The 15,918-nt window shown below is 44.1% G+C and overlaps 1 protein-coding gene across 6 annotated transcripts in view; it reads right to left on the reverse strand.

The window, feature by feature from the left end:
• Epg5 (ectopic P-granules 5 autophagy tethering factor) overlaps window positions 1–15,655 on the reverse strand; it is a 107,311-nt gene extending 91,656 nt beyond the window's left edge. For 2 of the 6 annotated variants that reach the window (XR_013103606.1, XR_013103607.1), the window contains exons 1-3: window positions 15,496–15,654; window positions 3,383–4,312; window positions 1,568–1,811 (exon numbers count right to left, since the gene is read on the reverse strand). Coding sequence is in view for 4 of the 6 variants with exons in the window: in XM_076912393.1 (XP_076768508.1) it covers window positions 1,568–1,811; window positions 3,383–4,312; window positions 15,496–15,555 (1,234 nt within the window). In the remaining 2 variants the exon portion in view is untranslated. Of the gene's footprint in view, window positions 1–1,567; window positions 1,812–3,382; window positions 4,313–15,495 lie in introns of all 6 variants that reach the window. The other 4 variants (XM_076912393.1, XM_076912392.1, XM_076912394.1 and 1 more) reach the window with 2 other exon arrangements.
• Window positions 15,656–15,918: the final 263 nt, after the last annotated feature.

Here is a 15,918-nt window from a genome sequence, read left to right on the forward strand (position 1 = left end):
ACCCAAGATACAACTCACAGACCACATGGAGCTCATAAAGAAGGAAGACCAAAGTGTGGGTGCTTCAGTCCTTCTTAGAGGGAGTAACAAAATACTCCTGGGAGCAAATATGGAGACAAATGTGGGACAGAAACTGAAGGAGGGGTTGTCTGGAGACTCTTCCACCTGGGTATCCATCTCATGGGCAGTCACCAAAGGTAGACGCTGATGTGGATGTCAGGAAGTGCATGCTGACAAGAGCCTCATATAGCTGTCTCCTTAGTGGTCTGCCAGAGTCTGACATATATAGAGGTGGATGCTCACAGCTAACCATTGAACTAATCACAGGGTTCCCAATGGAGGAGTGAGAGAAAAGACTGAAGGAGCTGAAAGGGTTTGCGGCCCCATGGGGAGAGCAACAATACCAACCAACCAGAGCTCCCAGGGTCTAAACCACCAGCCTGGGAGCACATAGGGAGGGATCCATGGCTCCAGCTGTATATGTAGGGGAGGATGGCCTTGTAGGGTATAGGTGGGAGAGGAAATCCTTGGTCCTGTGAAGGCTGGATGCCCCAATGTGGAGGAATTCGAGGGTGAGGAGATGGAAGTAGGTGGGTAGGTGGGGACACATCCTCATAGAAGCAAGAGAAGGGGGGATGGGATAGGGGTTCCTATGTGGGGGTGGGGGAAATAGGGAAAGGGGATAACATCTGAAATGTAAATAAAATATCCAATAAAAAAATGTGAAAATGTTAAAAAAAAAAAGTACACAAAAGAAAAAATTCAAGAAAACAAGAAACTTAGCAAACAAAAAAATAAGTACATGAAACAAGAGAATGAAAAGGTATTCTGAGGGCTGGAGGGATTGCTCAGTTGTTAGAGTACTTGTTCTTGCAGAAGACCCACCACGGTTTGATTCCCAGCACCCACTCGGCAGCTTACAACCATCCATAACTCAAGCCAAGAGACCCAACCCCATCTTCTGACCTCTGCAGGCACCAGGCATGTGGTGCGCAAATATGGGGGTAGAGCATTCAAACACAGAAAATAAAATAAGTAAATCCAATAGTAACAATAGTGAAAATAATACATTTTAAGAAAATAAAGAAGGAAGGAAGGAAGGAAGGAAGGAAGGAAGGAAGGAGGGAGGGAGGGAGGGAGGGAGGGAGGGGGGAGGGAGGGAGGGAGGGAGGAAGGAAGGAAGGAAGGAAGGAAGGAGGAAGGAAGGAAGGAAGGAAGGAAGGAAGGAAGGAAGAAGGAAGGAAGGAAGGAAGGAGGAGAGGGAGAGAGAGTCTCCTGATGATTAGTTGATTCGTTTTGGGATCAACCCCACTGGGCCACAACTTAGCAAAGGCAAAGAGAGGCAGCTTTCTGGCCACCTGCAGGAAGAAAAATGATAGCCATGGGGAAGGAAGCCTCATACTACTCAGGAACTAAACAGACCTGACCTACACTGCTATTGAGGGGGCAACGAAAAAATATACAATGATACAGTGGAGCCAGTTAGGATCTGTCAGCTCAGCCAGGCCTGTGCCCCAACTGTTCTTCACGTTTAAGTACAAGAGGGAAGCTTCCAGTGCTTACATACCTTGTTCTGCCTGGTAAACTGCTAAAGATCTCAGAACAGCTGAGCTATTGAGCAGTGTGTAGATGTACGACTCCACTTGCAACCTCGAGAGCACAGAAGTGTACGAATGGAGGGTCAGGGTCTGGTGGAGGTGCTCAGATTTGGCATCAAATAGCTTCTTCAGTTCTCCCAGGACATTTTCATTCATCTCTACTCTCTGATAGTGGTGATGACCATAAACTTTCACTTGATCTGCACAGATGCCCTAGCAGTAGACAAAGGATGAAACGTGAGACCCTCTGCATCTGATGCAGCCAGGCAGCAGGTGGAAGACTTACAGGCTCTGGAACCATTTTAAGAGCCTACAACCACAATGAGGGACAACACTGTACATACAAAACAACACTAGCAAATAATGGTCAGTGTCAGAGAACACTGCCACTCGTGAAGAGATCACGGGTTCTGAAGAGTGACCCTACAGGACTGGAGAGGTTGCTCAGTGGTTAAGAGCACTGGCTACTCTTCCAAAAGATCCAGGTTCAATTCCCAGCACCTACATGGCAGGTCTCAACTGTATGTAACTCCAGTTCCAGGTGATCCAACACTTTTACACAGAAATGCAGGCAAAAACAACAATGTACATAAAATAAAACAATCATTTTTTAAAAATGACTCTACAAAGTCATCGAAGAAACAGTAACATGCATCCCTAAAACTCTCACAACTGGTATCTTACTTTCTATGCTAAGAATGCCATTCCCTCTACTCCACAGTAGCCCAGAGTATCTCTAATCTCCCCCATTCTCTATGTCTGTGCAAAAGGAGTCCTTCTCCTTTATATGAATTCCTCTTTCTGTGTTTTATTTTATGCGTATGACTGATTTGTCTGCAGTTTATGTATGTGCACCCCTTGCATGCCTAGTTGCCCATGGAGGTCAGAAGAGGGCATGGGATCCCCTGGAACTAGAGTTATTAGGTTACGAGCTGCCACGCACATGCTGGGAATGAAACAAGGGTCTTCTACAAGAGCAGCAAATGCTCTTATTTCTCTGTTGAGCTCTTTCTCCACCTCCCTTTCTTTTTCAGTATTTCCAAATGTGTCTCTTACCACAGCATCTACAAAAAGATGCACAAGGCACTGTACAAATAAGAGTTAGGGACCAGCAAATCACATGTGTCACCAGTATCTCCTGCAGCTTCCCCTCAATGACAAACTTGTCAGAATGCCTTCTCTTCCTTGCCATCCCTCCTGGGTCCTTAGGAAATGGTGGCTCTGACCTCCTGGGGGTGGGGTAACATCTAATGGACTTTCCTTATCACTCTACAACCAGTACACTCTCTACTGACTGCACACTTGTGTCATTATGCCAAAACCTAAAGCTAATAGTCTGAGGGCTGAATTTTACCTCAAGCCGTGGTTTGCTGGCTTGAACTCTAGAATATGTATCTGCACAGATTTGTATTTAGTTAGTTGCCAACACTGCCAGTTAGCATCCTTCATGCAAAAATTCAGATTCCTGCTTCTCTGAGAAATCCTGAGATGTAGCAAACCTACTCCTCACAATCATAAAAGTGTCAACTAGAAGTCAAGGGCTGCCATCCCCTCTAGACTAGGCACGTGCTTCTCCACTGAGCCACACACGTAGGGTAGGGCAGAGTGTTACATGCCTCCTACGTGCTACATGCCCATTCCTGTGGCCATTTGATCATGTGATCCCTGGACCGATGAAGCCAGGGCCAGTGTAAGTTTAATACACAGACCAAATCCTCAACAGCACCCCAGGAAAGGCAGCTCATCTACCAACTCCCCGCTCTGAACACACACAGCCAAGATACCTGCACGGCCATTTGTTCATCCTTGAAGTTCCACAGTCGACTTTTGGCATTTTGGCAATCAGACATCAGAGTGAGCAGCTCAGCTTCGGCCAACAGCAACTGCTTCCTGCATCGTGAGTAATTCAAAAGCAACTCATAAAACTCATGTCTGTCCTGATGAGCAATGTTATCAAATTCTTCTACATATGACTCAACATTTTCCAGCCATGAGCCAGGCTCTAAGAGTTTGAGCTGTTCTTTAGTGAAGGGTATCAGTTCTGGTTGAGACGGGAGTTCTGGGTAGAGTCGCTCACTGCGGAGCAATGGCTTCACTGCCACTAAAGCTGGCACCTCAGCAATATCAGCTGGCAACTCAGGATACAGTTTCTTCACTCTAGGTGGCTGAGAAACTTCTTTGGCTTCATAAGAACTGTGCCAGCTAACATTCTGAAGCACCTTTGAACAGCCAAGGGCTTCTTCATCTTCTTTCCTAGTCAGACTTTCTCTGACATGTGAGCTTTCCATTCCCTGCTGAGTGCAGGGAAAGTCAGGCTGCAATGTGCTTTCTGGAGGCCCACACTGTGAGACTGTGTGCTCCTCTACTTCTGTCAAGTTCTTGGAAGGTTCACCTTCAGTTGAAACATTGTCTCCAGGGTCGACCTTCAACTCAATTTCATCATCTCCATCACCGGCTGTGATCTCACCCTTTTCTTTTAGGTCCTCTGTGTCCTGTATCCGGGGTCCTTCATCCCCTATAGTCAAGGAGGTGAGTGGGATATCAAACATTTCACTTTCATTCCATCTACATACATCACTGTGGAGCTGGGAATCAGCCGACACCTTTAGATCATCTTTGAATTCAGAAGCTGGAAACAGGATTTCCTGTTCTCTACGAGTCTCTGGAAGGGGAACTGCATCAGAAGTCTGAAGGGCTTCATACTTCTTTTTTTCCTACAAGCAAAGTATGAAATATAACAAGAGCTAATGGTTTCAGCATGAAGAATTTTTAAGCTCTACATAAATGTCTAAACTTTCCCACTGAGCTCTTTCCTCTGCTCACTAGCTCACTTCTGTTCTTAGGATGCTTTCCCCCTCCTTAATAAGCTATGGGTTCCCATTTCCGACCTCACTTAAAGGACACTGCATCTTTTCTTTGTCTCCTGGCAGCTGCCAGGATTGTCACCTAATCTGCTCTTTAGTTTCACTTAAACTCTAATAAAACTGCCCTTGAGCTTCTTTTGAGTCCAGTTCTAAATTTGTTTATTAATAAAAGAACCTTGGTTTCCTAAGTAACATATGGCAACCATGAACAGACCCCAAGGAAGAGCCTCTGAAGACTCAAGTGCTAAGCTCAGCCACCATGTCGCCAGCGATTGATAATGTAAACCAAAAGCAAACAACCAGCAAAGCCTGTGCCTGCTGACCACCTATGATGTGGGCTACACCCAGCAAATCAGCCTCCCCACTGCCTTTACAATATCACCCTTCATTAGTGCTCCTTCTTTCATGCTTTCTTCTTGAACTATGACCCTAACTGAACACACTCAGAAATTGTACTTTAAAATGGAATGCATTTACAGGATGTAATGTATCCTCCCAAAGGTATCCTCCTCTTCTCTACATGAGTCCGTAAAAGTTTTCTAATCTGTAAATATGCTTGTCAGTGAGAATACGAGTGACAGCGCATCAAAACCACACACCAGTAACTGTCGAAGGGATTACCGCCATTAAGGAGAAGCCTCCTCACTTCACTGGGACAACAGGAAAAGTTTCCTTGAGGACAATAATACAACCATGGGAAATCCCCAACTATAAATACATAAATTGATCTGAAACAAGAAAGCCTGAACTAGAAATGAAACACAGGAATCTCAGCTTCAAAACAATGCATTGAGCATCCTCAATTGGGCTGCCTGGACTGAAGGTGGCCACAAAGCTCAGCGATGTTATCCATGTGGTAACGGTTTTGCAGGTATGAAAGATGCAAGAATTTGGAGATCATGGGGATTTGTTCCATGGTTCCAAAAAGGGACTGAGGCCTGCCAACATACAACAGGGACAAATTCCCTAAAGGAGGGATGAAAATAGCATTGCATGAAGCTGTGTAGGTAAAGTCTCAGGTACACTGGCTACTCCAGCATGCTGGACATGCCAGGGCTTTAGGATATCCATCAAGCAAGCCTATAGACTGGAGCTGGCCAAAGAGTGAGGTCACACGCACTATAAATGATGAGCTGGTAGGTCCGTGAAGCTCATTCTGATGGATATGTACCTGTAGGATTTGGTGTTTGGTCATGTTTGTTAGATATGCTAGTACATATCTAACTTTGGACAAACCAATCTTTCCTCAGACCTCTGTCCTTTTTCCTCTATTTTGGAATGGGAATGTTTACCATTATATATACATTACATATAGGAGGTTTGTAACATGTTTTTGTTTTATACGAGCTCACAGTTAATGAACTATCTGGACTCTCAGAGGATAGTCTAGACTTCGGACTTCTGAATATTGTTCAAAGTGATCAAGACTATGGGGACTTTTAATTGAATTAATAAAATCTTAGTTATTACATGACCGTGAGCTGATGGGAGGCCAAAAATGAAGTGCTACGATTTAAAAATGTTTTCTTGTCAAGTTGAGAAGAAGTGGGTTGAGATAGGATACAGACTCACTCCAGCAGACACAGCACAGGTGTGAGGAGGAGTTTCAGAGGATTAACTGAGGCGGGAAGACTGTCATGAATGTGGGCAATGCCTCCATGTTCAGTAAAGCACAGAACAAAGTGAGCATGAGCGTTCACCTAGGTCATCCCCACTGCAGATGCGACCAGCTGTCTCCTCCTGCCACAAGGAGAGCCACCAGGCCTTACTTCTACGATGTACAACTCCTTTAAATGGAGACCCAAAACAAAACCCTCCTTCCTTCAAGAAAAACTAAATTTTCACATTTACCAGATGGAATGTAAATCCACCTCATGAAATACTCTATCTCGTATTTGATATTGCCCATTTTGAGCACATTTAATTTGGACATTCACTACTGTAATCTGAAAAGAAAAAGATATCACAAGCATTAAATTATGATCCAGAAATGAAGATGAGATGTTTAAGTGGATGGCCCTCCAGAGGGTAAGTAAGGGGACTGTTTCTAACTGCCACATCACCCACCAGAGGGTAAGTAAGGGAGACTGTCTCTAACTGCCACAGACCCACGTGTGTCTTCAATTTGACCAACATGCTCCCTCCAAACTCAAGAGAAGGCTGCAGGAACTCAGCACCCAAACAAATAAACCAACAGCGAAACCATAGCATTAAATCATAACATGCAAAAGAAGTACCTATGAGTCTAAAATAAATACTTAATGAACAAATAAAAAATAAATCCAACAAGCAGGACGTGACCACCCTTCTATGCAGAACTGCAATAAACATATAAGGAACAGGAAAAACAGAAAGTCACCATCACCCCAACAGGTGCGAGCCCATTTTCTATTCTGGCAATAAAATGCTTAAAGCGGGATACTTATGTTTATTGAGACCACAGTTCCAAAGCATGGTGCTTCATCTGTAAGGGTTTCATGTCACATGACATCGAAACAGAGAGCGCTCCAGAAACAGAGAGGACTGTATGAGACAGGAAGCTGGAGAGAGGAGGGGCCGAGCTCACTCTTGTTATAACGACCCTGGAACTACCAGGGTCCTATGTGAACCACGTTAATTCCTTCAACAGGCATCTCTAATACCCTACTGGGCCCACAGCTCCTCCTGCATCACTGTACTGGGAAGCAACTTTTGAGCATATGACCCACCCTTAGGGATATATTTAAACCACAGTGACAGTGATGACACATTGCCACAAGCATGACAGACGTTACAGTGACTGAGCCAGAACCTGAGCAAGAGCAAAACAGTCTCAGGTATTTCATAATAAACAAAAGAAAAAGTAGTGAGTTTCAATGGAGAATCCTGACAAACACACCATAAGCACATAACCAAGTCGGCATTGCCAGGAAGGCACTCCTCAGCAAACAGCTCCCTGATACAATGTTCCAAAACAGGCAGTGTTTTAGTGGTATCCTTCTTAGCAATGCAGAACTTCAGTCTACCATGTGAAAACGCCAGCTGAAAAATCAAACAATCTACAGACTAACTCTGTTATAGAGATGGGAGAAAAGGGGAGAGTGAGCAGCAGACAGAGAATGAAGCAAACTAGAGATGTGCTAACTGTACCAGCGTGGGGCTCTGGAATGGATCCTGGAACAAAAAAAAAAAAAAAAAAAAACATTATTTTCCGGAGAAAACTTGAAATGCAAATATGTTCCATTTTTTAGATAAGCCTTTCTGTGGCACAGAAGATGTAGTTATATAACTGGGTAATTAATGACAGTAGTGGGCACAAACATATATATCTCCTAGCACTCAGAGGCAGAGGCAGGTGAAAGACCACAAATTCAAGGCCAGTAAAACCCTGTCTCAAAAAAAAAGGTAACTCTGAGCTAGGCCTGGTAGAGTACACCTTTAACCCAGCACTCAGAAGGCAGTGGGTAAATCCCTGTGAGTTCCAGGCTAGACAGAGCTGCATAGTGAGAACCTATCTTAAATAGAAAGAAAATTTAAAAATATGGGGCTGGAGATAACTCAGAGGTTAAGAGCACTGACTGCTCTTCCAGAGGTCCTGAGTTCAATTCCCAGCAACCACATGGTAGCTCATAACCATCTGTAATGAGATCGGATGCCCTCTTCTGGTGTGTGTGAAAATAGACAGTGTACTCTCACATATATAAAATAAATAATTTTAAAAAAATAACTATTGGATGGGTGAGGGGTAAATATGATCAAAGTATGCTACATGCCTGTTTGAAAATGTCACATTACTTTATATGATTAATAATACTAACAAAAATTTGACCAGTCAATTATCTTTAAAAATTAACCTTTAATGTATATGACGGTATGGCACCGTGGTACAGGCAGCACTTGGAAGGGAAACAGCATGGTGAGGAGCTCAAACTCATCCTTAGGTACAGAGAATTCCCAGTCACCTGCTACATGAGGCCCTATCAAAACCACAATGAAAACAAGCGACTCAACAAACAGTTATAATTATGGTCTTTAAAGACTGCCTCTGAGCTGTGGCTTGGCAGGTAAAGGGGCTTGTTGCATAAGCCTAATGGCCCGAGTTCAACACTCACAGCCCTCACACACCTGGAAGGGCAGATACACACTACACATAAAAAGTAACTAGGTAACACAACAGGCCAGGCCCAATTTTTTTAAATATGGAAATGTTATTTAAATAACATTGTAAAGTGCTATTATGTTAAAGACTGAGCATAGTGGTGCTCCCAGCACTCAGGAGGTAAGGCAAACTGGCCTATGTAAGTTCCAGACCAGCCTGGTCTACAGGGCCAGGGATACAGAGAGAGATGTGTCTCAAAAAAATTAAAAAAGAAAAAAAAGTTGTTACATTCAAACAAACACCTGAATAAAGTCATTAAAATGGTTCATTTTTGGCTGTGAGATTTAAGCAAGAGAGACAAACAAATCACCTATACTTGCTAATTATTCTGCTTGGAATGTCCAACAAAAAAAAACTGACAGATTAATAGCCAAAACAATAAGCTATTTCGATATAGTTGGAAGAAAAGGTAAGTGTTTTGAAGCAGAACGTGAAAGATTACAGCTGCCAACATTCAGGAGCCACACAAACAACCACGAGACAAGGTAACGTTTTTATTATTTTATCATTTTAATACTATTTCTTTTTATGTGTATGGGTCTTTTTTGCCTGTGTACCATATCTGCTCCTGGTGCTGCAGACGGTGTCTAAGTCCCAGGGACTGGAGTTACAGACTGCTGTGAGCTGCCACGTGGGTGCTGGGAATCTAAGTCAGGTACTCTGCAAGTGTAACCAGTGCTATGCTGAGCCCTCACAGAACTTCTCTTAACTGCTATTAATGTACCCTGCTTCCTCTGAAGAGAACAACTGTCTCTTTCTGGGAATTTGCCTGTGTTTCTGTTCACAATCTACATTCTGATGTAGATGTTCTACATTCTGATGTTTCTTTTTTTTTTTTTTTTATCATTTTATTCATTTACATTTCAAATGATCTCCCCCTTCCAGGTTTCCCCTCCACAAACTCCTCCTCCCCTTTGCTTCTATAAGGGTGCTCCCCCACCCACTCATCCACTCCCCACCCCCACCGCTCCAGCATCCCCCCACTCTGGGTCATCAAACCTCCACAGGACCAAGGGCCTCTCCTCCCTTTGATGTCAGATAAGGATATTTCAAGGCTCAATATGCATCTCCAAAATCCTTCATTCCACACTGGCAGTGGCTGGGTGTTAGATCTAGGTCAGCTAACAACGCAGATCTAACAAAAGTCAGTCTGTCAAACTGTCAAACAATAAGTAGGAAAACATTCCATGAGGATAAGTGTATGCTCAGCAGGCTTGCTGGAACAAGCAGATTTCTCAAACTGAAGCTCAAAAAGAAAATTAAGGAAATGATTGCTAGAAAGAAATACTGGATACCAGTCAGGCCCGTGGCAGCTTCCTCCCAGATGACTATCTATGTTCTGCCTGCCCGAACAGACATGCACCTAGAGAGCAAACACTGTGTCTCAGGACTTTTTGGGTCCAAACTCCCTCTGATTTTTGACTCTGTGATTAGTAAGTGTTTCTTGAGCTTACAGGAACCACCTGTAATTGGCAAGAGCAAGCATCAGCTGTATGCTGAACTCTTATTTCGGGTACTAGAATTCCATGATGAAGCAAGCTATCACACTATCCAAGAAACACCTACACTAGCCATGCACTCCGGCACATTCAGAGGCTTGCATAGTTCTCAGAATGTATAAAGAATAAATAAATAATTCAGAAGTGAACTTCCACAGCAAGATGGGAATCTACTACAATTCCATTCTGGTTAAAGCCAATCAACTTCCAATTACTTTGACTACTTTAAATATGTAGGGGAAAAAGGTACTAGATGCCATATTGTGAATATAACGATCATCAGAGATTGTGAAAATAAAATTTAAACAATGTGTTATCAAGCCACTAGTGTAAAAATTCATGTCTCTCTAATTCTAAGAGATTTGCTTCATGTGTGTGTGTATATATATATGAGAATCAGATTCCCAGAACTATTATTACTAGAGATTATGAGCCTCCCAACATGGGTGCTATGAACCAGACCAGATCTGCAAGAGCAGCAAGTGCCCTTATCCACTGGGCCATCTCTCCAGCCCAAGAGATGTGTCTTAGATATAAAAATAGCCAAGCAGATTAAAAGGAATCTGTGTTTTTTCCTTATTCGCCTCAATACAATTTTATGTACATAAAGAAACAACTTTAGAATTGTTCAGGGCTGAGAATGAACACAGTTCAGTGATAAAGCACTCACATTCAAGGACGGACTTGGATTCAACTCCCAGCACAGCCAGAAAATAAAACCTAAAAATCATTCAACAACAAAAATCTAGAAATGATACAGAAATGTAAATCAATAATGAATACAGAAGGACACGCTTAACTAGAGACAAAATGGCCAAAAATGAAAGCCCAAAAGACCAGCCCTTCAATTCTCTAACAGTCAAGCCCAAACTGCTGGGGCTGACCCAGTGGCTCTGCGATGCCTTATACAATTAGAGCTTGACACCTCATGACATCTGTCATCATCCAATGACATCTCTGAGGAAAGGCAAGCAGGGGAAGAAACTGTACTGCCTGATAAGACAGCAGGCAGCCTGTGTATTATCTACTCAAACACAGCACCACACAAGTACATGAGACAAATCACACAAACACTCATGGGGCAAAACCAGGTAACTTACTTTTATTATTATTTTAATTTTAATTTTAACAATATTTCTTTTTATGTGTATGGGTCTTTTGCTTGTGCACCAGGTATGTGCCTGGTGCTGGCTGCAGAGGGTGTCTAATTCCCTGGGACTGGAGTTACAGACTGGTGTGAGCCGCCATGTAGAAATCTAACCCAGGTCCTCTGCAAGAGCAGCCAGTGCTACTAATCACTGAGCCATCTCTCCAGCCCCATACAACTTCTCTTAACTGTTATTAATGCACCCTCCTCCCTCTGAGGGGAACAACTGTCTGTTTGGGGGAATTTGCTTGTGTTTATGCTCACAATTTATATTCTTTCTTAAAACTTTTACATAATTTCTGGTATTGGAAATGTTTCTGCTCCTGAACCTTGGGCTTGTCACGGCCACAGTCCTGGCGTGCTGCGGCAAGGCAGAAGAGGGCAAAGCTTGTCAGTCACAGTCCTGGCATGCTGCAGCAAGGCAGAGAAGGGTAAAGCTAAACCAGGACACACACACCCTCAGTGTCTCCTGGAGACAGAGGCCAGGCCGGGTGTCCATTTCTGAACGTGCATGTGCACACTATCATGTACGTACTTCTTTAAGCAACGTGAAAATAATCATGCAGTTAGGTTTGTTCTGAAACACAGGTAGGAATGTCTACTATGCCTTCCAGCTCTCTGCACACTCCATCAAGTAAACCTATGACTCCTTTCTCTCCGTAAAAGACAATGAGGGACTCCATGAATCACAACGGCTCAGTTTTTATATTTCATGTCATGCTTGTGATAAGACTGTTTTAAAACCAGTGTGATTTATCAACCACGTGTGTACACTACACTAGCATGACACACCAGTACAAGTGTCAGATCAGAGCTCTGGGGACAGTTTAACCAGCTCTCCTTGGGCAACAGACTGCCACACATGTAGAGGGCATTGTGGGGATGGGGCTCTTTTTGTGACCACTGGCCCTGGGGCTGCTACATTTTTACTGTTGCTCTGGTCACCTGCCAACCCTGCTTCCCTCATCCAAGCATGTTGCTGACCTGACCTCTCCCTCCCTCCTACTCTCTTTCCGCAGCTTCTAGGACCCAGTCTTACAAAGGTGGTGAGAGCACAGCCCACCTCACTGACTGTTCAGGTCTTGCCCCTCCTCCTCCCAACCTCTTAGTAATGAAGGGCAGTTGGGTCTGACCATTTCTTAACTTACTGATCTATTATTAATGTATGCGTGCACGAACACACATGCATGTGCATTTCTGTGTGTCTATGAGAGATAGAATGTGTATGTGTGAGAAAGAGACAGAGACAAACAGGGTGGGGCAGGGCAGGGGAGAGGAACATATGGGCTGGTTCTTTCCTTCTCCCTTTCTTTGTGTTCTGGGATTTGATCTCATGTGACCAGGCTCACACATAAATTCCCTTATCAACTGAGCCATCATACCAGCCTTCCTACTAAGGCATTAATTCAAAAATGAAAACCATTAAGCTCTGGCTCAAATGCCATCAGTATGGTTTTCGTTGGTTTTGCTGTGGTCTCGGTGTTGGGGACAGAACCCAGGGTGTTTCACATGATATGCAAACTCCCTGCAAATGCCCTACATCCTCTGCCCTTCGTGAGGGGCTATGTCCAGCCTCCATCTCTGGATCCTCCAGGTCTCTACCATCTGAAACGATGTGTTAATTACTGGCAAATTTTCATCTCAGCCTCAGGCTAAATCCAAAAAACTAGATTCACATATCCAACCCTACACTACATCTCTATGTTACTAAACAACTTTTATTTCAAAATTTACATAGCCCTGGCTTCCACCAACCCTGAAGCCTACAGCAGACTCCCCACTTCACTGTGACCCAACCAACTAATGTCCCACAGGTACTTTTTTTTCTTAATTATTTGATTTATGACTTTCTTGGATTAACTATAAAACCTTAATGAAACTGTTATCACACTAGAATGTGGTATTCTGGTTAACCTAAATCTGGGTTCCTAGGCCACACTCACTAATATTTGGCTCCAGGATGAATCTCCTACTGCCTCTGAAATCTGAGCTGTTTTCATATTAATACCCCTTATAGTCTCTTTCAACCATGCAAGTGCAGAGTATCCTGAGAAGCCTAAGTCAGATCCTGCCCTCCTCTGCTCAAGACTCTAATGTCACAAGCAGGAAAGACTAAACTCCTTACAAGGGCCTGCCTTTCTGACTACTCTACATTCCTCCCTGGTCACACTGTCTGGTTACAATTTCAAGGACAGACACACTGGCTTTCGGTCAGTTACCCCCTCCAATCTGCAACACCTTCATTTGTAAGTCTCCTTTAACAGGGGTGGAAGGGAACAAATGCCTTTAATCTCGGCACTTAGGAGGCAGAGGTGTGCAGAGTTCAAGGCCAGCCTGATCTACATAGTGAGTTCTAGGACAACCAGAGCTGACAGTTTGTTTCAAAAAAAAAAAAAAAAAAAAAAAAGGCTTGAATAAGGACTACACTGCCCCACTATTTGAAACTGCACCAAGCCTCTCACAAGTACTACATGAAAGTCTACCATGATTGGTCTCCCCCCCCCCCCCACTCTCACCCCCATCCCCACCCCCACCCCCGCAACAGTATCACCTTCTAGCATGTATCTTAATATCAATAGTGCTGTTCAGTTGGGTTGGGTTTGGCTTCTCCTGACTATAAGCACCACTGAGGCCTAAGAGTTTTCTCCTATATCCCAAATGGATAGAATCATTTTGTGGGAAACAATAAGTGGCTCTCACAAAGGAGGCTTAAATGATAATACATAGCATTGCCCAACTTTATCCCAACAACAATTCAGGCCTAGAAGAAACAAAGGAAGAAAACAACTCCCTAGGCAGTAGACGAAGGGAAGGAGGCCCACCAGCACCAGTGGGAAGAGTTAACCAGGACACATCCTAATCCACCCCATCAATTACTGGACCGACCTGTTGACTGGTAGAATTTACAATTTGATACAATGTTTCCGAGACAGGGTCTCCTCATATAACATCAAGCTAACCTAGAATTCATTATGAACCCCAGCTAGCCTTGAACTCAAGCTGAGTCTCATTGCCTCGGGTGTCATCATTCTGCCTGACTATAATATCTATTAAGTCTGCAGAGCAAATCCAAATTCAAGATTCTGATCTTCTTAAACCTATATTTACTAAGTCCAGATCCTCAGAATTGGGAGAATTTTTTTTTAACAGGAGATCAAACTAGAAGAATAAAAACATTATTAGGACTCTATCTAAAGTATCCAGTAGTAAATCCAGACACATAACCACAACCTGTCATCCTGGAGTCACCTACCAGGTATTTAACACTGAGGAATGTAGGCCAGGTACTGGGACAAATCCAGAAGCCACAGCAACCTCAACACAACAGCACATGACACTCCACTTCCTGAACTAAGTAAGCCTTTGAATCCATAGCATCTTACAGAAAGGAATCCACACACTTCTTTTACACTCTATAAACAAAGTTCCTATAAATCACTGTTAAAACTCATTTCCAAACACACAAAAAGTTATGCTTTGGGCTCAGTAACATCACCAATTCTGAGGAAGGAAATTTCCTAGTCCAGTAATACCACCTTCATTGTTGATTTCAATCCGTGTAAATTCTGTTTTGGATAAGGCAAAGTTACCTAGATGGTGGTCAGGAGTGGTGGCACGCCGGACCTCTGGGAGTTCGAGGTATATGGTGAGTTCCAGGCCAGGCAGGGCTACATAATTAAAACCCTATTTAAATATACATAGTTACAGCTACTGATAGGTCTAACCACCACCTTAGGGTTGAATTTAATTTGTTCACCTTAGCAGGTATACAGGAGCAAAATGAAAAATCCAAAATGCACCTAAAAACAAGTCAACCTAAAACCACACTGACATGCAACAATCCAGAAAAAAAAATCAAAACCGCCCCTACTGTCTGAGTTCTGCCCTGTGTTGATTTTTGTATATTCACGCCACACTGTAAACAATCAGGTACACAGGAAATAACGCTGTCGCTCTGAATTTTGAAAACGAAGAGGTCTGACATACCACTGCTATCTACAAACCATACTTCCCAAGCGAAGGACGTCAGGTCTCTGTGCATTTCCAGAACCTGGAATGTCCCCGTGTTACAAGAGGATAGGATAGGAAGTGAAAGATGGGGCAAAGGGAGAAAACCCTGCTTCAGCACACGAAGCCAGGCGAAGTCAGGACAGGGAGAGAGCCAAGCGGCCCTGAGAGCCCGACCCCACAGGACCTCATAGGACGCGCGGCCAGCAGAGGGCTCGCACGGGAGTGACAGCATCCTCACCTTGCCTTTGGTCCGGCTGGCCTTGGCCTTGGACCGGCGGGGCTTCACAGCCTCGGCCATACACTCTGTCTCCGCGACGTCACGTCACGGTCTGTTTCTGTCAAACTCCTGCAATTCACGCAAGCCGCCCGGTTCCGGCCTCCTGGATGTCACGTGATCAGTCCTCCGCCACCTGAGCAAGAGAGGCGGCAACTGGAGACCGTACGGACTGCAACTTAGGACAAACTAGTAAGGAACTACTTGTGCGCAAAAGGCTCCGCCCATTGTCGTTCAGGATCCGCCCCAACCCAGCCCTCACCACGCCTCTGGCCAAGCCCTGTGAACCATAGGCTGAGCTTCCGCCCCCGGCCGCAGGGTGGCGCTCAGAGCTCCCCTCTGCCTCCGCAGCTCGCAGAAAGCTGTTCTGCTTGGACCATGTAGTGC

The sequence above is a fragment of the Arvicanthis niloticus genome, chromosome 14 (genome assembly GCF_011762505.2).
Source record: "Arvicanthis niloticus isolate mArvNil1 chromosome 14, mArvNil1.pat.X, whole genome shotgun sequence".
NCBI lineage: Eukaryota > Metazoa > Chordata > Mammalia > Rodentia > Muridae > Arvicanthis > Arvicanthis niloticus.